Source organism: Cryptomeria japonica, chromosome 3 (genome assembly GCF_030272615.1).
Source record: "Cryptomeria japonica chromosome 3, Sugi_1.0, whole genome shotgun sequence".
Lineage (NCBI taxonomy): Eukaryota > Viridiplantae > Streptophyta > Pinopsida > Cupressales > Cupressaceae > Cryptomeria > Cryptomeria japonica.
The window spans coordinates 286,271,580-286,298,464 of NC_081407.1; the positions used below are offsets into that span (position 1 = coordinate 286,271,580).

The 26,885-nt window shown below is 41.5% G+C and overlaps 1 protein-coding gene across 2 annotated transcripts in view; it reads right to left on the reverse strand.

Annotated features, from left to right (window-relative positions):
- The window catches only part of LOC131068519 (lysine-specific demethylase JMJ27-like), a 31,765-nt gene extending 7,831 nt beyond the window's left edge, over positions 1–23,934 (reverse strand). The window contains exons 1-6 of one of the 2 annotated variants that reach the window (XM_059218236.1): positions 22,843–23,934; positions 21,852–21,955; positions 21,580–21,679; positions 21,289–21,421; positions 21,146–21,173; positions 20,246–21,005 (exon numbers count right to left, since the gene is read on the reverse strand). In XM_059218236.1, the coding sequence (XP_059074219.1) occupies positions 20,246–21,005; positions 21,146–21,173; positions 21,289–21,421; positions 21,580–21,679; positions 21,852–21,955; positions 22,843–23,604 (1,887 nt within the window). In that variant the 5' untranslated portion in view covers positions 23,605–23,934. Of the gene's footprint in view, positions 1–20,245; positions 21,006–21,145; positions 21,210–21,288; positions 21,422–21,579; positions 21,680–21,851; positions 21,956–22,842 lie in introns of both variants that reach the window. The other variant, XM_059218235.1, reaches the window with a different exon arrangement.
- Positions 23,935–26,885: the final 2,951 nt, after the last annotated feature.

Sequence of the window (26,885 nt, forward strand, 5' to 3'; positions counted from 1 at the left end):
CTCTCTGAACACTCTGAATCATGGAGGATGAGCTACCTGTAATGATAAAATCATCTACATATAGCACAAGAATCAAAAGATCACCCTCCTGACGCTGAATATACACTGTGTGATCGGAATGACAGCGTGTGAAGTGAGAGGAAAGCAAAAAGGAGTCCATCTTCTCATACCAAGCCCGAGGGGCTTGTTTGAGACCATACAATGAACGTCGAAGTCTGCAAACCAAAGAAGTGTCCTGCACAAAACCCTGAGGCTGCTCCATATAGATCTCCTCATGTAGATCTGCATGCAAGAAGGCACTCTTCACATCCATCTGAAACACTGTCCATCCCTGTGAAGCTGCAAGTGAAAGTACCAGGCGGATAGAATTCATCTTGGCGACAGGAGCAAAGGTCTCAGAGTAGTCAATACCCTCTACCTGAGAAAACCCCTTCGCAACAAGACGGGCCTTATACTTATCAATAGAACCATCTGCAGCATACTTGGTACGATACACCCACTTGCACCGAACCAACTTTCTTCCCTTAGGAAGAGGACAAAGATCCCAAGTATGATTCTTCATCAAAGAAGAATACTCCTCATCCATGGCCCTATCCCACTCAAGGTGTCCTGTCGCCTCTGAAAACTTTTGAGGATCATCTGAAAGGGCATGACTCAAAAGACTAGAACCAGATGTCTGAGCAGGAGTGCGACGAGTATCTGAAGGATCACCTACCAAAGAACCAGCTGCATCAACTGTATCACGGGCCCACTTCGGCAAAGATGGAGCAACTGGTGGTGGTGGAGATGGTGGATCATCATCTACATCATCCTCAAGAGATAAGTAATCCTCAAGAGATGAAGAGGAAGGAGTAGGCAATGAGGGAGAAGCTGGGGATGGAGAATCCATTTGAGGATAGCACTCATCAAACTGGACATCCCGCCGAAACAGGACCTCTCTGGAATCAGGATCAAACAACCTGTATGCCTTAACATCCTCACAGTAGCCAACAAATATGAGTGGTCGACTCTTCCTCTCCATGGCGTTTCGCTGAGCATCAGGAATAAATGCCCAAGCCTCACTACCAAAAACTCGGAATGTAGAAACATCAGGCTTGACATGGGTCCAAGCCTCCTCAGGAGTCATATGTCGAAATGCCTTATGAGGCATCCGATTCTGAATATAATTGGCACAATTGACTGCCTCAGCCCAAAATGAAGAACTCATAGCTCGAGACTATATCATACAATTTGCCATCTCCCGTAAGGTTCTGTTCTTTCTCTCAGCAACACCATTCTGCTGAGGGGTGTAAGGAACTGTAAACTGATGCTGTAAACCATGCTCAGTGCAAAAATCTCTGAAAGCCTAATTTACATACTCCCCCCCATTATCTGTGCGTATCCTCCTGATAGAAAGTCCAGATTGCTTCTCCACAAATGTCTTAAAAATCCTGAATGAGTCAAAGACATCAGACTTGTACTTAAGAAAGTACACCCATGTACGTCTGGAGAAGTCATCAATAAAAGTGAGCACATAACGGGCACCTGAAAAAGGAGTAGGAAAGGACATAAGATCACTGTGTACCAACTCTAGAGCTGCCCTAGCACGAGAGGCTCAACCCTTAGGAAAAGGATCTCGATGATGTTTGCCAAGGACACAACCACGACATACACCATCCATACAAGAAATCTGTGGAAGCCCAATCACAAGTGCCTGTGTACTCATATGCTGTAGATATCTGTAATTGACATGGCCAAAATGCTCATGCCAAAGCCTACTCACTGAATCTGCATGTGCTATAAGAGAGGAACCAACAGTGTCTGAACTCTCAAAGCCATCAAAACTATATAAGTGAGATGTAGAATCCACACTCCCAGTAGCCACAACCAAGTCAGGATCATGAAGATCTCGAATAACCACATCATGAGGTGAGAACTCAACTGTCTTACCAGAGCCAGAGTGGCAAATCTGATAAACGGATAGAAGGTTTGTCGAAATGTCAGGAACCAAAAGCACATCCTGAAGACAACCACCATCCAATGAAACAGTACCAGAACCCTGAACGAAAAGTTGTGCTGAGTCACCAACTGCAATATGTCTAGTGCCGGTAGGGGCAAGAGCGGTGACCAAATCCTCTGTGTGTGTCATATGGTGAGAAGCACCAAAATCTAGAATCCAAGTGGATGCGGAGGACAATGCTCGTGCAGAAAGAGCATGACCTTTCCCTGTGGGCTGTAAAGGAGGCTGAGGTGCACTGATATGATGCTGCTGCATGGCTTCCTCCAAAGCCTCTAAACGTTTCCAACACCTGGAAACGGGATGTCCTTCCTTGCCACAAAAACTGCAAGGATCACCTGATTTCTTCTTAGTCTTGGAGGAAGACTCACCAGACTTTGAAGATTTGCCCTGTTTAGAATTGGACTGTTGTTTTGAATCAAACTTAGGTGGTGGCTTGGAGGGATTCTCACTAGCCTCTGAATCTTTCTTAGGCTTCGGTTTCTGCTTCTGTTTCCCTTTGGAGGACTGGGCTACCAATGCTTGGTTCTGTGAACCTGAAAGTGAATCCAACTGCTTAAGCTTAGCTTGCTCACGAGTCAGACGATCACAAAAGACCTCAAAAGAAGGCATGACATGTCGAGCACCCAAGGCATCCATGGTGGAATAGAAGGTCGAAGAGAAGATCTGAAATGGACCCCGAAGCTTGGAGAGGATCAGGAAAATGCACTCTGTATCAGTCTTAGTCTTACCACAACCCTGCAAGATAGATCTTTGTTGTTTGAACTTCATCAGAAAGTCCTCAATAGAGGGAAACGAATCAGGTACCAAGGAAGTTAACTCTGCCTCAAGCTGCAAAGCTCTAAACTCGTTGACAGTACCAAAAAGTCCTTCAAACTTCGTCCAAATGGCTCGAGGAGTGAGACAACCCTCAAGATGAAACTGGAGACTGTCGGAAATGTGTAAAGCCATCAATCCCATAGCCTGATCCATATTGTTCTTGTGCTGCATAACCTCAAAGGGACGTGTCAACTGAGGTTGAATCTCATCCAAACAGGACCATAACCCTCTAGACTGGAGAAGAGTCATCATGCGACCCTTCCAAGTGTGGTAATTGTGCGGTGTGAGAGAGTCAATAGGCTTGTCGACCATCCTGTGAACTGTGCCTCAACTGCTCTGAATGTTTTAATTATTATTAAGTGGTCTTTCAAAACTAGACAGAAGATGCAGAAGGGGTTTGATTGTTTTGTATTGGTGTTTGTATATTCTGGTTTTCTGATGTAAATAACAGAAAGCAAGAGAAAACACCCCCCCACAATGCAAAAAACTAATCCCCAATACAAACTGAAAGCCAGAAAATGATAGAAAGCAGTAACGGGTTGAGACAAAATTTTGAGCACCTGAAGAAATCAATGATGAAATAGACTGTATATCTAGAAAGAGCACAGAACCACCTTTCCGACGCCTATTCGCTTTTGAAAAACGGAGCAAAAACGAGCAAGTTATGCCCCTCGGAGTGCAAAAAGGCTCTTCGGACTTTGACTGCGAAAAAATGCAATCAAACTGGAGAAATTTGAAAAATTTCCTACACCATTAGAACGGGCTCAGAGTCAGCTTTCCAGCGCCTATTCGTTTTCGAAAAACGGAGATCGGACGCCCAAGTTATGCCCGATTTGGTAAAACAGCTCCAAAAAGACCCAAATGGCCCTGCTAGCCCTCAGGGGCTTAAAAAAATGGCCCCTGGTCCGCTGGGCGACCAGGGGCTAGCGCAGGGGTTTGGTGGCGCTGTGGCGGCGGCGGCGGACTGGCGGCGCGTGGGCGGGGCGCGGGCTGGGCGCGGGTGGCGGGCGGCGCGCAGTCGGCGGGCGGCGCGTGGGCGGGTTACCGCCGGCGGCGGTGGCCACCGAGCTGCGCACCGGTGGCGCGCAGCTGTAAAGCTGGCTGCGCCTTTTTTATTAAAAAAACTGCGTTTTTTAATTTTATTTTTTTTTGGAATTTTCACCTCATTCTGCGTGCCCTAGGTCCGTACGGCCTTGGGGCATAAAAAAATTTGCCTTCTGGAGCAACTGTGTCCAAATCGGACGAATTTTATATGGAAATAGGGGTTTTTGGGCGCTACGAGCTCAACGGTGAGGTCCGTTTGGGCTCAAAGTGCACCGAAAAAAAAATACCCCCCTATTCCAAAATAAAAAATAGAAGACAAACACAGATCTGATGCAACCAAAACCTGGATCTCAAAATCTTTCAAAAGTCTGAACAAGCTGCAGCAGATCTGGCTCTGATACCATGTAGGATTTGAGAAATACAAATCCACAGAAGCCAAAAGCAAACCTGCATGCAAGAAACCTGTCACAAAGAAAGAGAGAACGAATACAAGGGTTTTGGCTCTGACAAAGAGAAAAGATGTATTATCAGAGAAAAATGAATCAAGAAGAATGAATAATACAAGAGATCAATCCTTATAAAGGAGATCAACACCAAAAGGAAAACCTAACCCTTAGGTGTGTGCATTTAATAATTAAATATTAATTATTAAATGACTAATGTATGCATAAAGAGAAATCTTAAGAGGAGAGTAAAGTTAATTAATTACTTTACTCTAACACTTTCTCCTCTTGAAACCCGAATTTTTATTATCCTCTTCCAATCATTTTAAATTTGGCCAAAATCCTTTTCTCATTTTCATATCCCATAACAATCCTCTTCAAAGTTCAAACCCATATAACTTTTTCTTCACCATTTTGTTTGCCTTTATTCCTCTCCTACCTTGTTCTTTCCTCTCTAGAACCTTAATTTGCATACATTTAAGTTTCCTTTTCCTTCCAATTTTCCTTTATACCCATACCAATTTTTGCCTATACCTGTGTTTTCCCATTCTTTATTTCAATAATTTTCACAACTGCATCTGTTTTCTTTTCTCATGTTGTCATCTTCTCTTTGCCATATTTCCTCTCGTACCTACTTGTTTGCATTGTTTTCCCTATACCATTCTCCGTTCCACGTTAGGATTCTTATATTTATGCTTTAAATTAGTGTGATTTCTTAGCATAGCTTTGTTTTTTACATTACTAGCCATCATACTCAAATGTGGATTTTGCTTATAAGTCCACAAAGGGACAAGTGACTGAGGTACTCTCAATTAATCATTTGTTTCTCAAGGTTTATCATGGAATTTTGATGCTGCACGTGGAATAAAAAAATATATAAGTATTCCATTTTTTTCTCAATTTTCTGGAGCTTAGCAGGACATTCAGGCAAAACTAAGCCATCTAAGAGGGCATTTCGATTTCAAAATGGCAATGAACTTCTGAATTTTTGGAATCAATTTTCATGACAAATGTATCACAGAATTTAAACTTCAGATAGTTCGATATAACTGTTGTCATTTCATGACACCCTTGGTCCATCAATGAGAACCGATCAGAGATATGTTCCATGGACCAGCGCTGCCCAGTTGATCAAGGAGAAAGCAATGGAATTATCATGGTTTGAAGTGTTGCCTTGTTGGAAGTTCCTTGGCCCTCTCTTTCTCTTCTCCAGAACTCCGGAACCCCAAGGTTCCGGGTTTCTTTGCCTTAGCCTCTTTCTTTCTTGCTCCGGAACTCCAAGATTCCGAAGTTCCCTTCCTTCCCTTAGCTTTTCTTCTGTTCTCCTCGGAACTCCAGAACCCCCGGGTTCCCAAGTTCCTTGTCCTTCTATCCCGGAACTCCAGAACCCCCAGGTTCCGAAGTTCCCTAGTCTTTGCCCCCCGGAACTCCGAAACCCCCAAGTTCCGAACTTCCCTAGTCTTCAACTTCGGAACCCTCAGCTTCCCAAGTTCCTTGTCCAACTCCGGAACCCCCAGGTTCCCAAGCTCTTTGTCCAACTCCGGAACCCCCAAGTTCCCAAGTTCCTTGTCCAACTACGGTGACCCCAGTCCTCGAAGTTCCCCAACTACGGTGACTCCGGTCTCCGAAGTTCCCCTTCTCTCTTTAACCCTTTCCCTCTCTATCCCGAAACTTCGGAACCCTAAGGTTCCGAAGTTCCTTTGAGCAGTTCCCCGGAACTCCAGAACCCCGAGGTTCCTTCTCCTTTTGCCTTCTCTCCCTAGTTCCTCCGGAACTTCGGAACCCCGAGGTTCCAAAGTTCCTTTCCTAGCCCTCCTTTCTCCTATCCCGGGACTTCGAAACCCGAGGTTCCGAAGTTCCCTGCTCCTTCCCTTGTCTTTCTCTCTTTGAGAGTCCAGCTTGTCTTTCTCTCTTCGAGAGTCCAGTCTCCGAAGTCTTCCAAGCCTACTTCCGACTTGCAACGCTTCCGGATGGCGTGATCGACACTCAAGGCTTTAAATGCTCCGACAGTTTTGGTGACTTATGTACTTTTTTTGTGGAGCCACAGGGGTGCATTTAATGTTTTTGGTAGGATTTCCATCAAGGGAAGTACAGGGCCATACTACGTGACTTGTGTCATGTCTGACTTTGGAAGGTCAGTCAATCCACCTTCTCAGGATTGTCCTTTGTGGGTATGGCTAGGTTGCTTGCATGTACAAGTCAAGTGCATGCACTTCCCTGCACTTCCAGACTGACATGTAGGGGTCATGATCACCATTGTAACCCATTTTTCTATATAATGGTTGTTAAGCCTCATTGTAAGGGGTTCTCTCCCTGCACCTGGAGTGAGAAGGAAGTCGGCCTTCTCCGGAGATTCAACCCCCTCGCGCAAGGTCCCACACTTCAGGGTTGTTTCCATGTTTCACAAGGTTGCTGAGTTGATAGCTCAGCAAGGGTGCAAGCTTTTGTGATAACAGTTTTTGGCACGCTCGGTGGGACTTATTCAATTCACATGCTAAGGAATTAGTGCTATTCTTAGTGTTTTGACCTTTAGAGGCAGTCATCTCTCAAGCACTTGGCGACTCTGCTCAAGGACCAGTTCGTGCTCACACAAAGTTCATAACTCTAGGACCTCGGAACCCCCAGGTTCCAAAGTGCTTAGACCCAGAAACTCGGAACCCCCAGGTTCTGAACTCCCGAGCTTCCTCACTCCGGACATCCGAGCTCCCGAGGGCGATTGCAGATTTCATGCCCAGAATTCATACAAGGGCTTCTTCTAAAGGCAGTTTCCAATTCATAGAGCTTCCATCTGCAAGCTCTAGAAGAAGGAGAGGAAGACCTTCATTATCACCAGTCAAGGGTGTAGAGGTTGTAAACACTCCATCTCCCAAGTCTCGTTCTACTCCTCCATTTACAAGACCTTTTCTATCAAGGGCTCCCACCACTCATATCAATAGACCATCATTTCACATGGCAAGAAATCAAGTCTTTGTTACCTTCAATGGGGGGAGTCCCCTTGTTTTGACTCAATGGAATGACATACCAATGGCTACGTTGAAGAGTATACCATACTTCACTGGTGAAACAGCTACTACACCCATTGAGCACATCCAAGACATTGCAAACATCTGCTCCGTCCATAACATCACTCAAGATGATGTTGCTGTCAAACTCTTGGCCACATCCTTGAAAGGCAAAGCCTTGCTGGTATAGAGGGTTGCCATCTAGCTCCATCCACAATTGGGACGAATTGGGGGAGAAATTGTGCAACCATTTTGAAGACAAAAGTGATCACCTATCACTTGTGGAGCAGTTAACTACGATCAAGAGGGCACCCCATGAGTTCATGGGAGACTTCAACTTTAGATTCCATAGGACATGGAATAGGATTCCTGCTCTAGTGAAGCCATCCCCAAATCATGCCTTCTTGTATTATCTTAGAGCTCTCAACAGCGATATAGCTGTCATGGTACAATCGATGGGTGGAGCCTCTCTACCGGGTGCATATGACATAGCCATAAGAGTAGAAAATTGTTTGATCCAGGCTGGGAAGATAGCTCCAAGGCCTCCAATGCCTCTCTTCCCAGAAGCTCCTACTCAACAACCAACCTTGGCTCCTATTCCCATGGCACCTACAAGTCAACCATCCACAACATCTACGTCCTCTAATGAGCTCCATGAGGTCAAGGCTCTATTACAAAACTTTGGCAATGAATTGGTGGCACTAAAAGACAGCAAACTCAGTATAACAGACCTTACCAAACACAAGGTCAAAATTATCAGCAAAGCAGGCCACCCTCTCAAGGGCAAAACCAATGGAGCAATGCCAGGCCTTTGAATAGTGTGAACCCCACAAACGCAAGCAACTCAAAGGCGATAGTTCCAATGCAAAATAACCTTGCCCAAGACCAAGATTGGTGTCAACCATGTAATCAGCCACACAAGCAAGGTGTATGCCAAAATGGAGGATTTGCCCAAACCTTAGTGGTGCAAGATGAGCCGACCACTTCTGGCTAGCAATATGACCCTAATCAGCCTAGTGTTGGTCCCCAGGCTCACTTACAAGGGGATTCTACCTTTGTCAATTGGCAGGAGGCAGAATTTTGTGGTTTGAACCAAACAAATGGTGAGTCCATGCTGCAGTATACAAGGTCAAAAAAGGGAGCCATGGAAACTGCCTCACCTTCAACATCAACCCAAGCTCCAACACCCAATATAGTTGTCCATGATACAAGCCAAAGTACCATACAAGGGAACAAGAGGCGGGAGGAGGTCCAAGTCGTCCAAAGAGCAAAAGTAGACCTTATAGCCTCAAAGGGGCCTCTAAAACCAGTTGGTGTCCTTTCAACATAGTTGATCAAATGAAGAAGGCCAACCTCAACGTCACTATGTGGGAGGCCCTTTCAATCCCATCCCAAAGGGATTTGCTTAAAGAGGCATTAAAGGATGTCAATCAATCAAGTGGTGAGGCAGCAATCAACGAAAAGGCAGCCTCCACCAGCTTGGTGCAGCCCAAGGAGGAAGAGGATTCAAGCAAGATCAGCAAGCATCCCCCTTTCTATCTCTCCTTAATCATAGGAGACAACTTGGTTCACAACTGCATGATAGATTTAGGAGCTAGTAGCTCAGTCATGCCTAAGAAGGTAGCTGATCTTCTTGGCATAGAATATGAACCCGTGACCAAAGGGGTGGTCCAGTTAGATGTCACTTCTATTAAGACAGTAGGGGTGGTAAAAAATCTGAAGTTAACCTTGCATGCATGCCCTGGTTGCACTGTCTTGCAAGACGTATCCATCATCGACTTCCCTGCCTTCTTCGCCATCTGCCTGTCTAGAGACTTCACAGCCAAGATCGGTGGGTACCTGTCTTCCGACTGGTCCCATATGCTATTTCGAACAAGGTATGTGTTGACGTGTATTTTGTACACAGCCTAACACAGAATAAAATACCTAAGGGTATCTTATCCTCTCTTGAGAAAAAGTCTCTAACTGCTGAAGATTCGCATAAAGGATCAGTTAGGATGACTCCAAGGTTCCTTTTAGTAGGGTCTCTACATGTGGATAAGCTCGCCGTGGTATGATGTGATTTGCTGGAATCACAAGGGGACTTACATTTGGTGATTGAATTTCCGATCTACTTTGCTCGAACACAAGCTCTCACTAACTTAGATTTGAAAAAATGGAAAAAGGATAAGGGCGAAGAGAAGATCTAATCCTAATACTAAGAATGTAGGAGCAATGATTTGATTTTTGATGAAACTCTAACTAGGTCTTGTTTTGACATCAATGGACCATCTCCACAAGGCTAGTGCGATCTTCTAAGGGAAGCTTTATGATGTTCAAATCATCACCACAGGCATAGACACCATCAAGTTGATGCATATCAATGAAGAAGCGACAAATTGAAATTGAGCTTAGGCTGAATGATTCCAGTTGACTACGCAAGGCAAGTCTGCAATCAACAAACTGCTAGTAGTATGGATGTACGAATTCCACCATTAATCAATCGCATTTCCTCCATTCATCTAATCATCTACCATCTAGGATTGAAGACTCAACAAGAAACCATGCAAATTGCAAGAAACGACACACTTCACCATTACTTCAATGAAAATGGAGTTTGTTTACAATCAATGGCAACAATTTCTTGCCTTGTCCTCCTATTCTACTCTAATTGCTTCCAACTATTCTCTAACTATTCTAACTATTTACATACTATCTCTAACAATTGCTAATTAGCCTTTACAAAATGAAATGTCAGGGCTTATATAGTGCCCACAATACAATTTGATGGCTTAGATCAATTCGAGATCAATGGCCAAGATTTTACAGTGAAAACCCTAATTAGGGTTTGTTACAACCATTACATAACATTTAATGCTTGACCAATGATAAAATTGTATTGCTTGGACACATGTCCCCTCTAGAAAAATCGACCAATGGATAGCCGGGGTAGGTACATCGGAGTTTGTGCCACCTTCCATGAGTTAAGTACATTGAATCTGGACATGCTGAGGTGGACCTTACTGATTGGAGAAATGATGACTAGGACGCCACCTCATTTGACACTTGTAACTTGGTAGATATTCAACTTGATGTTGTTGAGAAGCTTGCTTCAATTAATTCATCTGGAACTATTTACTTCTTCAACGAGCCCTTGTTCTAACTCCCTGTGTCCTTGATGTGCAGGATGATGATGTACCTCGCCTTGGAACGCTGGATTGAAAGAGGTCACCCTTGTCCTGGCTTGATCGTCCCGGCAAAGACCGTCCTTGATCCGGCTTGATTTTCCTTGATGAGATCTCCATTTGATGCCTACACAACATTTCAAAATTAGAAACATGATTTTGCAATGAATAGCATAGATTAAATTAATTTTAGGAAACTTCATGATTAGTCCTTGAATTATCATTTCCTAAATGACGATTGAGCTAATACAATTCAAAATTCAAAATTCAAGCTTAAGGCAATGACGATCAAAATTCGAAATTAAAACAAGAGATCTTGCCATACCTTACTTGAGAGCTTAACTCTAAAATGCCAAAATAAAGGAATTCGCCTAGGCAAAAATCAAAATTTGATGGCTTCGACGTGATCTTGAAGGATAATGAACGTCCTCTTTGTCCATTCGCCACCCTTGGGGATATCTTTGATGTGTTCCTCAATGTCCTTGGCAAGTTCGCCTAACTTGAAACTCGAACTCCTTTGATAATGCTTGCACCTTCCCTTTGAAATTCGCTCCTCCTCTTGAATGATAATTTCGCCCTTCCTTTGTATGAAATTCGCTCCTCTTTAGCCTTCTCCAAGTCGCATATGAGAGATGATAAATGATGATGTGAAAATGAAATAAACACCTTCCTTTATAAGCGCTCACCTTCATATTGACCTTAGGCCGACTTTGGTGAATAAGGCAAATTTAAAATAAGTTTAAAAGGCCGACCTTGACAAAATAAACCCAAGCGCTCAACTTGATTTTATAATTAATTAACTTTATGCCTTTATAATTAATTTTTTTGATTTTTAATAGGCAAAATTAATTAATAAATGTTATGCGTTATTTTTAAATGCCACTTAATTAAATTTTCAAAACCTATCGAATTTAGCATTTAAAAATAAATTCAAAAACTTGTTTGAACGCCAAAATTGGAGAATTGAGAAGAGTACAAACCTCATCGCCCTGGTCCCTTGGAGAGGGATAGGAGCGATCCTAATGTTTTCACTTGAAATTCTCCATTTTGATATAAACTTTTCCTTGTATGGTGAATAATAACCTTGCTTGTTCATTCCATGCTTGTATCACTTGACTTTTATGAGGCATTTGGACGTTAGAAGGATCATCGCCCTTGTCCCTTGGAGAGGGACAGGAGCGATCCTTGTCTTTTCTCCATTTTAAGCTCAAATTGGTAATATTTAACGTCTATCTCCCTTTGTATCGCCTTCCAAATGATGTTTAAAACCTCGCACAACTTTATTTCAACGTGATCTTTAGAGGATATCATGTGTTTTGGCAAATATCGCCCTGGTCCCTTGGAGAGGGACAGGAGCGATCTTAGTGTCCTGGCTCAAATTTGCAAACTTTTGTTCTTCGTTCTTCGTTCATTGCCTTCCAAAGGACGTCCTTGACCTTGGCTATCCTTGCCTTGTCTTGATTTTGAAGGAGCATGAGTGTTTTTGTAAAAATCGCTTTGGTCCTTGTCCAAAGGACAGGAGCGATATGAGTTCCTTGGTACAAATTGGTGATCGTTTGACGTTTGAAGCCTTTGGTATATCACCTTTGAAGGACGCCTTAGACCTTTTACCACCTTGCAAAATCTTGACCTTACGTAACTTTTGAGAGATTTGGCCAATATAATCAATATCGCTCTGGTCCCTTCCTGAGGGACAGGAGCGAATTTCAAGGTTTTGGACTTGCCTTTACTTTCTTCAACTTGCAATTGTCTTCATCGGGTAAAACGTGATCCCTTGATCTTCCTTGGTCGCTTGACACTTGCTTAACTTTTGAAATCTATGCCTTTATGGAAATATCGCTCTGGTCCCTCCCTGAGGGACAGGAGCGAACTAGGATATTTTAATGCAAAACCTTCAACTTGGCGACCTTTGTAACTTCGTGCTTGATTGAAATGTCTTGAAATGTCCTTGCCACCTTGTTCTCCGTCTTGGAATGTCTTGAACTTGAATAAGAAGCAATATACTCATTACATCGCCCTGGTCCCTTGGAGAGGGACAGGAGCGATCTTGCTCTTGTAGGCTTCACTTTACTTCATATCCTTCAAAAATTATATTCAACGGATTCGCAATGTCCCCTTTCATTCATCCATGCCTTGGAATTCATTGTAACTTGGCAAGAAATTTGTCTAAGACAAAAATCGCCCTGGTCCCTGCCTGAGGGACAGGAGCGAACTTGGGCATTTGGGTCCCTTGTTGACGTTTGATAATCTTCAATTTGTCTTCAATGGGTTCAATTCATCTCCTTTCTTACCTTCAAACATAAAACTTGCTTGATCTTTGCCCAGATCGTACCTTATGAAGAATTTCGCTCTGGTCCTTCAGTGAGGGACAGGAGCGAATTTGACCCTCTAGGCAAAAACTTCATCATTTCATTGTTTTTGATCAAGTCTGGATGCTCTATCATGCTCATTTCGTCCTTCACCATGCCTTTGATGTCTCGATTCGTCCAAACAAGGTCAGGAATGGCTCAACTAAGCATTTTCGCTCTGGACCCTTGGCGAGGGACAGGAGCGATTCGCCTTGGTCCTCCTGGGAGGGACAGGAGCGAAGTTCGCTCTGGATCCTCAGTGAAGGACAGGAGCGAAATTTGACTTTTCGAACTCTCTATCAAGACAATTTTAATGGAATATAACATTTAAGTATAAGAAAGAAACATAGAAGGAAATGTCACTTATACTTTAATTTATATTCCATATATACTTTCAGGATGTTTGAGAGTGGTTTCAGACCTCCAGGAGTTATATTGCAAAATCTAGTTTTTTGAGGTTTTTCAGTTTCCAGACTTAGTCAAATTTCAGGATCAAGACATTCCAGACTTAGCCAAAATTCAGGATCAGGACCTCACTCAAGCCGGACTTGCTTATCCATGCGATCACCCCGACAGCACTCAAAATGCAAAGGCCAACTAACAAAACCCTAAAAACCTAGAAAACAAACCCTAAAAAAGCAAAAAACATGGGTCCCCATTTGTAATGGGGCGATGTGTGAAAACGTCACAACAGTATGGTACCAAGGTCACCATAAGGGCAGAACCCATTGCCCAAAATCACATTGAGCCCTACACCCCCAGCCCTATAAACATGAATTGCACTTTGCATGAAGAGGGGGAGGAGTGTATTGTCTATGAGCCTCCCACTCTCTTGCAAGAGGTTCCTGATTGCTTGCTGGACGAATGGGCCAATGCTTTTCAGTTTGATCCATTAGCTGAGACTGAAGAGACTGGGCTTGGCACCTATTGTATCCATGAAAAGGATACTCCTATCCCTAACCTCATCAAGACGCAAGGAGATTCAAAGGGGTTATGGAACATGTTTTTTGATGGTTCAAGAAACAAGAATGGTGTAGGCGTCGGGGTAATGCTTGTTTCTCCTAAGCAGGAGAAATATTTCTTCTCTTTTAGGCTTCAATTTGGTTGCACTAACAATGTCGCTGAGTATGAAGCCTTGATCCAAGGTCTCCAACTTGCACAAAGTAGAAAGATCAAATCTCCGCAAGTATTTGGAGATAGTGAGTTGGTTGTTAATCACATCCAAGCCCAAAGCGTAGCAAAGAACAACCTACTCAAATCATACAAACACAGGGTTTGGGATTTAATTGAAGGATTTGAGGCCTTCAATATCCAAAGCATTCCTAGGGGTCAGAACAAACATGCTGATAGGATTGCAGCAGTTGGTGCTCAATTCGATGTACCAGTGCATGTTGCAAGGGAGAAGGGGCAACACATCAGGCTTGTTGTGAGGCCCGCTGCCCCAAACAACCAAGTGAATTGGCAAGTGTTTGAAAGCGATCAGCAGATCGTCAAATTCTTGCAAAATGAAGCAGAGTTTTCTGCTAAAAATCAGTCCAAGCTGCAAGACCAGTATGGAGATCAAATCATGCAGATCAACTCCAACAAGTTGCCTAAAGGTCTAGTTACCTTGGAGGGCATTTTCAACTCAGATGATCAGTTGAAGAAGAGGATGAACTTGGTTGCAAAGAGGGGTGATTACAAGCCAGTTGTTGTTGCTGGGGGTAGGTCCTTGAACTTGGGCAAGGTGTGTTCCTCAACCGAGCAAGAGGCCTTCGTTGAGATTTGCCAACAATATGATGACATAGTTGCTTGGACCTATGAAGACTTGAAGGGTTTTGATCCTAGCCTAGCCCAGCATACCATAGAGCTAAACCTGGATGCAAAGCCAGTAAGATAGAAACAAAGGCCAATAAACCCCAAGATTGAGCCACTAATGAGGAAGGAGTTGACCAAGCTAATAGAAGCCAATATCATCTTCCCTATCAAGCACTCCTCCTGGGTGGCCAACCTTGTCCCTGTAAGGAAGAAGAATGGGGAAATCAGACTATGTGTAGACTTTAGTGATCTCAATAGAGCCTCCCTTAAAGATCACTATCCCCTTCCCTCTATGGAGCAGATTCTCCAAAAGGTCAGTGGCTCAGAAAGATTTTCATTCTTGGATGGGTATTCAGGCTACAATCAGATCTTGGTCCAGGAATCAAACCAATACAAAACTGCATTTACTACTAAGTGGGGCACCTATGCTTATTGTAAAATGCCCTTTGGGCTAACCAATGCAGGTGCCACGTTCCAAAGAGCAATGGACATGGCCTTCAAGGGTGTATTAGCAAAGTTTGTACTTGTATACCTTGATGACATAACTATTTATTCGAAGCATGCAACTGACCATCTTGGTCATCTTGAGCAGGTGTTCATGAAATGCAGGGAGTATGGTGTGTCCTTGAACCCTAGCAAGTGTGTATTTGCTACTGATCAAGGAAGATTGCTAGGACACATCGTATCCAAGGAGGGTTTGACCATTGATCCAGAGCGAGTGGAGGCTATTCTTTCTCTTCCACTCCCCAGTCACAAGAAAGGATTGCAAAGTTTCCTTGGTAGGATCAACTTTGTGAGGAGGTTCATTCCCAACCTTGCCACCATGGTAAAACCCCTCACTTCCATGTTGAAGAAAAACTTGGTTTTCAGTTGGGCCAAGGAAGGAAGGGCCAGTTTCGAAGAGATCAAACAAGCAATTGCTCAAGCCCCTACCCTCGTCAATCCTAACTATGAAAGGGATGTTATCCTCTATACCTTCGGAGGAGAATCCAGCATTTCAGCTGTCCTAACACAGCTGAACGATGACAAGTTGGAGCAACCTATTGCTTTCTTTAGTGAGGGGCTAAAGTACTATGAACTTAGATATAGCTATGTAGAGAAGCAAGTCCTCACTGTTGTAAGGGCATTAAAAAAGTTCAGGCAAATGTTGTCCAACAACAGGATCCAGCTCTTAGTTCCGCATGCAAGTGTCAAGGATTTCCTTCTAAACAAAGATATCAGTGAGAAGAGGGTTGGGTGGATAACCAAGGTCATGGAGTACGACATCAACATCAACATCAAGATCACCAAGCTTGTAAGAGGCAGGGGCCTATGTGAACAACTTGTCTCATCTTCTGAGCCTACTTCAGAGGTCGCCCTTGTGTTACAAGAGGATCAACCAACTGACAACAACACTCAATTCAGTTGGGTAAGTGACATGACCACCTTCTTAATGGAAGGTAGATACCCCCAAGGTCTGGACCGGACCAAAAGAAGACATTTCAGGTTGCAGTCCATTCCCTATGTCTTAGTGAATGGCACTATTTTTCGAAAAGACTCCAATGGAGTCTTACTAAGATGCATCGAGCAAAACCAAGTCAGCAAATTGTTAGAGGAATTTCATGATGGCTCTTCAGGGGGGCACTTCTCTGCAAGGACTACGGCTATCAAAATAATGAGGGCTGGTTATTACTGGCCATCCTTATTCAGTGACTCACATAGATGGGTGAAGAATTGCAAGAAATGTGCTCTCTTCTCTTGAAAGCAAAGACTAGCTGCCCTACCCCTTCATCCCATCCAAGCAGATCAACCATTCACCCAATGGGGTTTAGACTTCATTGGCATGATAAACCCACCTTCTAGTGTTGGCCATAAGTGGATCTTGGCCGCAACAGATTACTTCACTAGGTGGACAAAGGCAGTTGCATAAACTAGCTGCCCTACCCCTTCATCCCATCCAAGCAGATCAACCATTCGCCCAATGGGGTTTAGACTTCATTGGCATGATAAACCCACCTTCTAGTGTTGGCCATAAGTGGATCTTGGCCGCAACAGATTACTTCACTAGGTGGACAAAGGCAGTTGCATTGAGGGATGCTACTAAGGCCTCAGTGTTAGAATTCCTTGAGGGAATTGTGACAAGATTCGGTGTCCCCTCCACCATCATATCAAACAATGCGAGGGCATTTGTTGGAACCCAAATCAGTTCTTGGGCAATTAAGCATGGTGTATACTTGAAGACATCATCCAACTATTACCCTCAGGGTAACGGCTTAGCTGAATCTTCCAACAAGAACCTCATCAGGATAATTAAAAGGACAATTGAAGACAATCAGAGGGCATGGCACACTAAGTTGAGGACAGCCTTATGGGCTGACAGGATCACACCCAAGAGGGCGATTGGTAACTCCCCTTTCATGCTAGCATATGGGAAGGAAGCAAGACTCCCAACTTCCCTGGAGTTACCCTCTCTTGAACTAGCACATCAACTAGAATTGATAGAAAATGATGCCATGACAGTAAGGCTAGCAGAGCTAATGGAGCTAGATGAGGTTAGAAGTCAGGCTATGCATACACTTAAGACTCATCAAGAGCAGGTTAAGAAGGTTTTTGACAAAAAGGCTACTAATAGGGTCTTCAAGGATGGAGATCTAGTTCTCAAGTGGGATGCAGATAGAGCCAAAGCTGGGCGACACTCCAAGTTTGATGCTATCTGGAGTGGCCCATATGTCATCACTAGTTGCAAGGAGGCCAATGCATTTCATCTCTCCAAGCTTGATGGCAAAGTTCTTCCAATCCCAGTGAATGGGATTCATCTCAAGCCTTGCTTCTAAAGAGGGTGTTGACGACTATGTAAATATTAGACTAGAAGTTGTTTTACTTTCATAAGTGCTTATGCACATGCCGCATTCTCCTTAAGAGGGTGTATGCTCTAGTTTTCAGTTTTCCTCCAAGTGATGGCACACACATGTTTGGGTCTTCCATGACTCAGTGCCCAATGGATGCTTAAGGCTTATGGACTTCATGCTTAGCAAGCAAGCATCCCGCAGAAATCGCCAAAAATGTTGTCATTTCATGACACCCTTGGTCCATTAGTGAGAAACGATCAGAGATATGGTCCATGGACCAGTGCTGCCCAGTTGATTAAGGAGAAAGCAATGGAATTATCATGGTTTGAAGTGTTGCCTTGTCGGAAGTTCCTTGGCCCTCTCTTTCTCTTCTCCGGAACTCCGGAACCCCAAGGTTCCGGATTTCTTTGCCTTAACCTCTTTCTTTCCTGCTCCGGAACTCCGAGATTCCGAAGTTCCCTTCCTTCCCTTAGCTTTTCTTTTGTTCTCCCCGGAACTCCAGAACCCCCAGGTTCCCAAGTTCCTTGTCCTTCTACCCCAGAACTCCGGAACCCCCAGGTTCCCAAGTTCCCTAGTCTTCAACCCACGGAACTTCGGAACCCCAGGTTCCGAAGTTCCCTAGTCTTCAACTCCGGAACCCCCAGGTTCCCAAGTTCCTTGTCCAACTACGGTGACCCCGGTCCCCGAAGTTCCCCAACTATGGTGACTCCGGTCTCCGAAGTTCCCCTTCTCTCTTGAACCCTTTCCCTCTCTATCCCGGAACTTCGGAACCCTGAGGTTCCGAAGTTCCTTTGAGCAGTTCCCCGGAATTCTGGAACCCCGAGGTTCCTTCTCCTTTTGCCTTCTCTCCCTAGTTCCTCCGGAACCCCGAGGTTCCGAAGTTCCTTTCCTAGCCCTCCTTTCTCCTATCCCGGGACTCCGGAACCCCAAGGTTCCGAAGTTCCCTGCTCCTTCCCTTGTCTTTCTCTCTTCGAGAGTCCAGTCTCCGAAGTCTTCCAAGCCTACTTCCGACTTGCAACACTTTCGGATGGCGTGATCGACACTCAAAGCTTTAAATGCTCCAATAGTTTTGATGACTTATGCACTTTTTTTGTGGAGCCACAGGGGTGCATTTAATGTTTTTGGCAGGATTTCCATCAAGGGAGGTACGGGGCCATGCTGGGTGACTTGTGTCATGTCTGACTTTGGAAGGTCAGTCAATCCACCTTCTCAAGATTGCCCTTTGTGGGTATGGCTAGGTTGCTTGCATGTACAAGTCAAGTGCATGCACTTCCTTGCACTTCCAGACTCATGCAGGGGTCATGATCACCATTGTAACCCATTTTTCTATATAATGGTTGTTAAGCCTCATTGTAAGGGGTTCTCTCCCTGCACCTGGAGTGAGAAGGAAGTCGGCCTTCTCCGGAGATTCAACCCCCTCGCGCAAGGTCCCACACTTCGGGGTTGTTTCCATGTTTCACAAGGTTGCTGAGTTGATAGCTCAGCAAGGGTGCAAGCTTTTGTGATAACAATAACATCAAAAAATGATGTGAAACCTTCCTATTTTTTTTATTTTGTCTTTTTTTACATAGTAAAAGTGGATTGTTTTCTATTTGTTTCACCTCTATTTCCAAAGGTAATCACATTTCCTGTAGGGAAGCTTTTGTATTAAAAAAATATATTATCCCCAAAAGTTTATTGCCATCAAAATTTAATTGAAGTTCTTTTAAATTTTTTTGGAACTCTCTAAATTTGAATCTCTTTTTATTTTTTGAAATATTTTTCAAATTTGAAATTTAATTTACATTTCAACTCTAACTTTTTAATGTTGCTTCAATATATAATCCATTTGTTATCTAAGTAAAATTGAAATACATATTCCACCCACTCAGAATTGACATAAAAAATAAATCAAAGAAATTAATCCACATGCATTCCAACTTGAGCCTTCTTTTGCATAAACAAACCAAATATAAGTAAGGGGCAACAAAGTTGTGGATTGTTGAGTCAAAGCAACCTGGCTTGGACATTACCAACGTTACTGTTGCCCAACAATCTTCAAATTTTGGTAAGCCTCAGACAGCATTGTTTACTGCCAGTGCTAGTTGCACTCCTTGTGGTTCTTGCACTCTACCTACATTATCTAATGTCAATGATTTTTATTAAGAGCAATATAAAAATGATTGTTGATTTTAGTATCTTTTTAATGAACAATGCATATCTATCATGATATTTGAATTTTATAAATAGAAATTGAAGTAATATTTTATGATTGTTTTGTTTATCATATACATGTTATCTGATTATCTGAACTTATTCTTTTTAAAGACTAAAATGTGTACATATTAATGATGTTTATATACATATATCATATATGTGTATATACATACACATACATACATGCACACATGCATATACATATATACATATGTATATACACGCGCACGCGCGCGCGCGTGCACACAAGATTACCATACCAAGGGACCCAAATCCCCATGCTTATACCAAATTGAAGTAATAACTCGGTTTTTACTGGAACAAAAAAAAAAATTAGATTTAAACAGTTTACTTATGAGAGAAATTAAAACTAACTTACCAGTTCAGTTTCGTGTTTAAGTATGGGTACAGAGAATTTGGGTATAGATTGAACTCCATAGTTAACAGAGCCAATGCCTAAAAAAAGAACTCTTGAGATAAACATGCATGTACTCACGGCTAAGTTGCTCACTACTAAAATTCAATGTTGACTTAATATGGATCCATTAATGTCAATTCTTTACTGCTGAATATTGAAAGAATTGTTTCAAAGTAATAAAAATACTAACCTCGCACCAATCTAGGCAATCAATGGCTTTGACTGTTTTAGCCTCGTTCTCAAACTTGCCTTGGGGAGTCTCCCTGAAAGCCCTCCACATAACCATTGGCTCCCAACTTAGACCTGATGTATTTTCTAAAACATTCCGAACGATCACAGGTTCACCCTTTGCCCAGTGTTGCTGAAAATGTTGAAGACTCTCTTTCTTTATGTCCTGAGCAGTAGGGCAATACAGGAAGTCATTGCTGGCATCCCCTGTGCAAGAGGCACGCCGTAACTTGCAAGAGAACTCACTAATGTGCTGAGAATCAGGCTTGGAGCACAAAGAACATGGATGAGATTTTTTCATTGACTCTGGAAGCCCACAAATTTGAGTTTCTTGTGCGTTTCTCAAGAGATCTGGAACCCAATTTGAGCAAAAGATTCTTTTTAGGTTCAACACATTACTTCCACAACCACCACGCTCTTTGGGAGGGCATGGAATAGAACCATCCTTATTTGCTTTCCAATCAGGTAAGGTCTGTTGTAGATTTACAGAGTGACTGTTTGGGGTTTGTAAGTGCAGTGTCAAACCCGTTCTTCCTTTTGATGCTGCTGTTTCCATATTCTCTGTACTCACTCTCTTCAAGAACTGCTGTTGGGATGACTGTGCTTTATCACCTCCAGGTTGGCAGCCTTCTCGTAACTCACAACAACAACTGAGACAAAGATCGTAACAGCAATCTGGGCAGCTTCGATGCAAATCTACAATAGATGTACTGCAGTTGTCACTGTAACAGAGTAGTTTATTAGATGCAGAACATTAGAACCAGAGTCATTATGTGAAAATACCATTTTTCCATTAAAGATGTCAAGCAAAAAAGCACTTTTATATTGAAAACCCAAAAAAATGAGATTGGTAATTATATACCAATAAAGTCGCTCATCTGAACGAATTTCTGCACATGGAATATCGAGGCTATCTGTCAATATGCCTGTTCAAAACTTTGCATAAGAATAACTATCTTCTCACATCAAAATTAAACATAACAATATAAAATTATTAAAAAATACCCTGAATTCTAGCCTCCATCTCCTGTTCCACCTTCTGTTCATCCTTAATTTTGGTCAGTACTGGAATGACCGTGAAAATCAAGTGACGTAAATAATTAATCTTGTCAGCATCTGTCACTTCATTCAGTTGAACCTACACAGAAAACACAATAGAAACACAACTTTTAAAAGTGATATTTACACTACCAGCGAAACATCATAATAGCATGCTAATAAAAGGCAAATACAAATGTCAAAAACAGTTATCTTTAGTGCCAAAGATGTGCAAGCAGACTCTGTGGTTGCAATTACCTCCAGGGGACCTCCTCGGCGTAGGCATGCTTTACAGTTACAATTTCCACAGCAAAATGGACAAGCCTTAGCAATCTCCTCCTCTGATCGCTCAGGATACCTAGATATCAGATCGAATTTTCAAACCAAGAGAAGATTAATAAGATTACTCTTTACAGGGACACAAAATAAAATTAAACAATTGCAACGCTAGTAAACATATGAATTGGCATTTAAATAATAGATAGCAAAAGGCCTATTTCCACCAGATAACTTCATCTAAGTATCCATACCATCTTTCTATACAGCATACACAATAACGTTTATTGCATTTGGAGCACCAAACAACTCTCCCTTTGTCATTTCGTTGGCATTGATGGCACATCAGACTTCCTCCCTGTCACAATAAATGTGAAATTTTTCTGTAAATGAATTCTCCCGAGACAAAAAAAAATGATATCTGGACTTCCTAAAGAAATACATCAAAAATTACCCAGTGGAGACATTGGAGAAAGACTTGGGATTTCAAATTTGGCCAAAATTTTATGACAATGAAGGTGAAGACCTCACAGTAGAGTTTGTGAGATTTAATGACAACATATCAGATCCACCAATTGGGTGGACGGACTTGGACGATTTTAATGAGAGTAGAAACTTCTAGGCTTCCCCTGTCCAGTGCATATGTGATAAAAGACAACATACAGTTTTGTTGATCATGCATCATGTTAGATGTTCTTGTTTTTGAGCCTTGCAGGTCCAGTCGATGTGAGTAATATCAGTCAATAGTAATACAATTTGATGACACAGTACATGGTTAAGACACAGTTATTGGTCACTCCACATCTATTTCATTATATTTCAGTTTTTGCAGCCACTGTGAAGACACAGTACACAGTCGATTTCAGTATATATGTTGTATTAATAACTCTCGGTATTCACTGTATTATAAATATTGGATATTACTTCCACAATAAAATATATATATATTAGATATTACCTTCACTGCATATGGCCCTGCGTGGCATATATCAGGACAGTGAGTAATTCTCAAAACCATGTATTTTCAATTTGATTAACTATATTTAATAAAAAAATACAAAATTATGTGAAGAAATAACCCGAAAATTAACTGAAGCCGTATAAAATTACATTTCAGTTAGTAAAAAAATGATTGTTTTAATAACAACTCTAGGATTCAAATATAACTATGTTGAATTGTAAATCTATTCAATCATAGCTGCGCTTACTGTCCTACTGTAAAAAAAAAACACTACCATCTCTCACCTTGAATTTCATGAAATTCCTCTTCTTCTTTTTCAGTTCTTCCACCTGAGCCTCAGGTGGATTCTCAGAAATCTTCACACACTCCTTTTGATTGTGAAGATCAGACGTCACCCCGTTGTGGCCTTTCTTCATTTTATATGTCTTGGTTCTGCCACCTTGACGTTTGGATGTCTGAAAATAATGCTTTTCGCAATAAGAGTGCTCAGGCATTGCACGAGCACCACATCTCCATTGTTTCACATCTGATCTTTTACAACGGAGCTCATCAGAAATATCCATCATATTATTGGACACAAATTTCTTCATGACGCGTGACTCCGAATCCTCCCTCCTGACCCTCACGCCTCCCCTCCCCCTTCTCCTGGGCTCATAATCAGGATCATCCTCCTCCTCAATAACCCTAATCCTTTTCATGCCCTTTTTCGCAAGAGGAACAGAATGGCGCTCCTCCTCCTCAATAACCCTCATTCTTTTCATGCCATTCCTCTCCGGAGCGACAGAATCGCGCTCTTCTGCCTCGCTCTTTTCTTCCTTGACCTTCCGCTTTCTACTTTCTGCCAAATTGGAAGCCTCTGAGGGTACGGTCTTGGCACGCTTCTGAGCTTTGCGCCCATCATCCAAAGATAACATTTTTCTCTTCCTTTGATGATGCTTCGAGCAAAGACTACGCCCTGCAATGACAGCAGCACTGCATCGCCCTACTTTCCCATCGGAACGCCTGCAGCGCCATGCTTTTCCTTCTGCTACCTGTTTTCTCTCCATTATCACACTTACACCTCCAATTCACCACCCAAGTCGGTTCCTCACTTACAGTGTATGCGCCACCTTCGACCTTCATGCTTTATTTTCAACTTTTAAAGCTTCCCGCCACTGTTCCTGATCCCTGTCGGCTGATTTGCCGATAGAGAACCAATGGAAGGCTGATTTGCAGACAGAAAAAACATTCGGTAGCGGAACGGCTGCTTTTTTTTTCTTTGGAAAGTTGTAAATACACATAATTTTGCCTCTAAATATAGATAAATTTGTAAGCATATTATCTTGCCATGATTGCATGTCCACTGTTCGAATCTTCGCATCATCATTTGCTCAGATTTCTCCATTGGATTTCAGCTAAGAAAAAAGGTGTCTACAATGTATCTCTAGTTTTATTTGTTTGATTTTTAAGCTGGTCAAGCATCATTCCTGTCATTTGATTATTTTTGGATTTATCTATTTTATATTCAAATTGTTTACAAATTAGCAATCACAAAATTGTGGACTCCGCTCGTTCGGAGGAATTTTATTCTATTGGATTGTATGCTTACAAAATTGAAAACATATATATTGCAATTTGGGAAAAAAACGGATGCTTATATTATTTGATAAAAATTTGAAAATATATGTCTTTCAGAAAAATTATATAATATATGAAATAAATTTGTCAAAGATGTTTAAAACAATAAGTGTAGACGTATAAAAATGACCACTTTCTTAAGTGAATATTTAATATTCATTTTAACCTCATTCCTCTATTTAATTAAATTATATTTAATTAAATTCTTCATATTTATCTATTTAATTAAAAGAATTACTCAATTTATTTAATTAAGTTCACCTAAGCCTTTCATAGCCTTTAATTAATTCCCCTTTCTCCCCTTTTAATTAAATTTACATTTAATTAAATTGATCCTTGCAAGTAAATAAATCTAATTTATTTATTTAAATCCCCCACTTGTAATAATGCAAGTTGCATCTATTTTTGTTGAAATAAAGTAATTTATTTTAATTAAAATCCTCTTCCATCCACTTGCATTTTCCTATATCTTTCACTTGCCTCTCTAAACCCTCTTCTAGATTCTTCTAATCACTTTTAAATTAGCCTAATCCATCTCCTAAATATTGTCACATCCCTAAGCAAAGGAAAGTCACTTATCAAACCCTCAAAGTCTTTGAAAACCATTAAAGATTTTATGTCTTCAACAAGTTAACCTTTAAAGTCTTCTTAACCATTAATGGTTAACTCAACCTTCTTGCATGATTAGAGACTTTCTCTCTAACTCAACCTTCATCTAACTCAAGGGTCTCATCAAGCATTGATGGCTTTGACCATGGTTATTTCTTTAACCCTTTCACAAGATTTTATCCTTTGGGTAAAAGCTTTATCCAATGGATAACCCTAACCTAACCTTAACCCTTACCTCCTAAGGTAACCGTCATGTTTTCTCAAGCATTTAATGCTTCTTACATCTCCTCTCAAGCAGTCTTTTGTTGACAATTGTCACCATTTCATTAGTGAGAATTGCAAACATGGATCGAATAACTTTCAATCTTGGCCCTTGTTAAGATTATCCAATCTTGACCATCCATTGCCCTATTTTTCTTATAAATAGAGCTCTCATTCTATCATTTTCATCATCCAAGTCTTTAGTATCAAACTTATAGACATTTTACTAAAGTATACAAGTTTCATGCATCTAATCCATAATCATTTTTAAATCAAGCATTTAGCCTCTCTTTGAATAGAAATCATCTTAATAAACATTTTAAGAAGCATTTCCATTATCATAGCACTCTCATATTAGACTAGTATATCATGTTAGGATAGGTTTTACTAATTTTTTATCTTATCATCATGCCCATGCTAGTTTAAATCATATTAGATTTAATATCATGCACTAGGAATGCATTCATATTAAGTTGATCAAGCGTCCATCATTCTTGGAGTTGTCATTCCTAAAGTCACTTTGCTCAGTGATCTAAGAGCAACGACATTCACTTGAGGGATCCAATGAGATAGAGAACAATGAAACGTCCCTTGGGGAGTTGAGCTATTCAATATAGCTCCATAACTTGCACCAAGAGTCTCATTGGTGTGTGGACCCCTTTTGAAACTGAATTTTCCGTTTCATTGCAACACTTTTCCCGCACACATTTTTGGCGCCCACCGTGGGGCATAACCCCATAAAACATATTATTTTTAATGCAGGATTGATATTGCAGGTACGCGAAAAAGTTGAGTTAGCACATTAGAGTCTTCCTTTGGCGCTTAGAAATTGTTTGCTATTGCATCTCACTCACTGTTTAGCGCATTAGACCCTAACATTAGCGCATTGAGAACTTATGTTAGCGCATAACACTCTGACTATCAACTGTAAAATCACAACGCATTAAGAAACTAGTCTAGCGCATACGGTTATCAGCTTAGCGCATAGGGCTTATTCTATAGCACGTTTGTGCATTTCTATAGCGCATTGGTGCAACAGTGTAGCGCATAAAGTTAGTAGAGCAGAAAAATTTGTAACCGACGAAAATCATTTTAGGTTTGTGTAAGCCCACACTAACATTTGATTGTTGATGAATTTCATGCAGGTTCTAATCTTTTTGTGCAAGGGAAGGAGTTAGTTTAGAAGTTTTATCTTTTTTTTTACTTTCTTTCAAAAGAAGTTAGTTAAAAAGAATTCACTCTCCCTTTTTGTACAAGTTAAAATAAACCTCATATTTTCATTTTGGATGCTTAAAATGAACCTCAAACTTCTTTTTGGTGTTTAAAACGAAAATTCATCTTTTCTTTATTGCAAGGTAAAAAGAACAACAAAATTCACTTTTGCTTTCTTGCAAGTTAGAAAAGTAAAAACACTTCATTTTGGGGTTGTAAAAAGAACAAAACAAATTTACTTTCAGCAAGGTTAAAAAAAACTTCACCTTCCTTTGGTGCTTAAAAGGATCAATTTTATTTTTTGTAAAGGTAAAAGAACCTCATCTTCATTTTATGCAAAGCAAAGAGGGAAAGCTTTCCCCTATCGACTTTAAATTTTGTTGACCAAATCATGATTTACTTTGTTGATCAGGTTTATTCAAAGATTTTTGGAAATACACACTTTGCTATGAAAGGTTAAAAACAACACCATGATTTTGGAGCAAAATCTTCAACTAGAAGTTTGAAAATCATTGTCTTGAAGGCTAAAAAGAATCATTGTTTGCTTTGTCTCGAAAGTGGAAGGTATATGCTCTCCCCTTAACTGGGTGACCAAAAAGCCAAACCACTCTTATGGTTTCTTCATTTC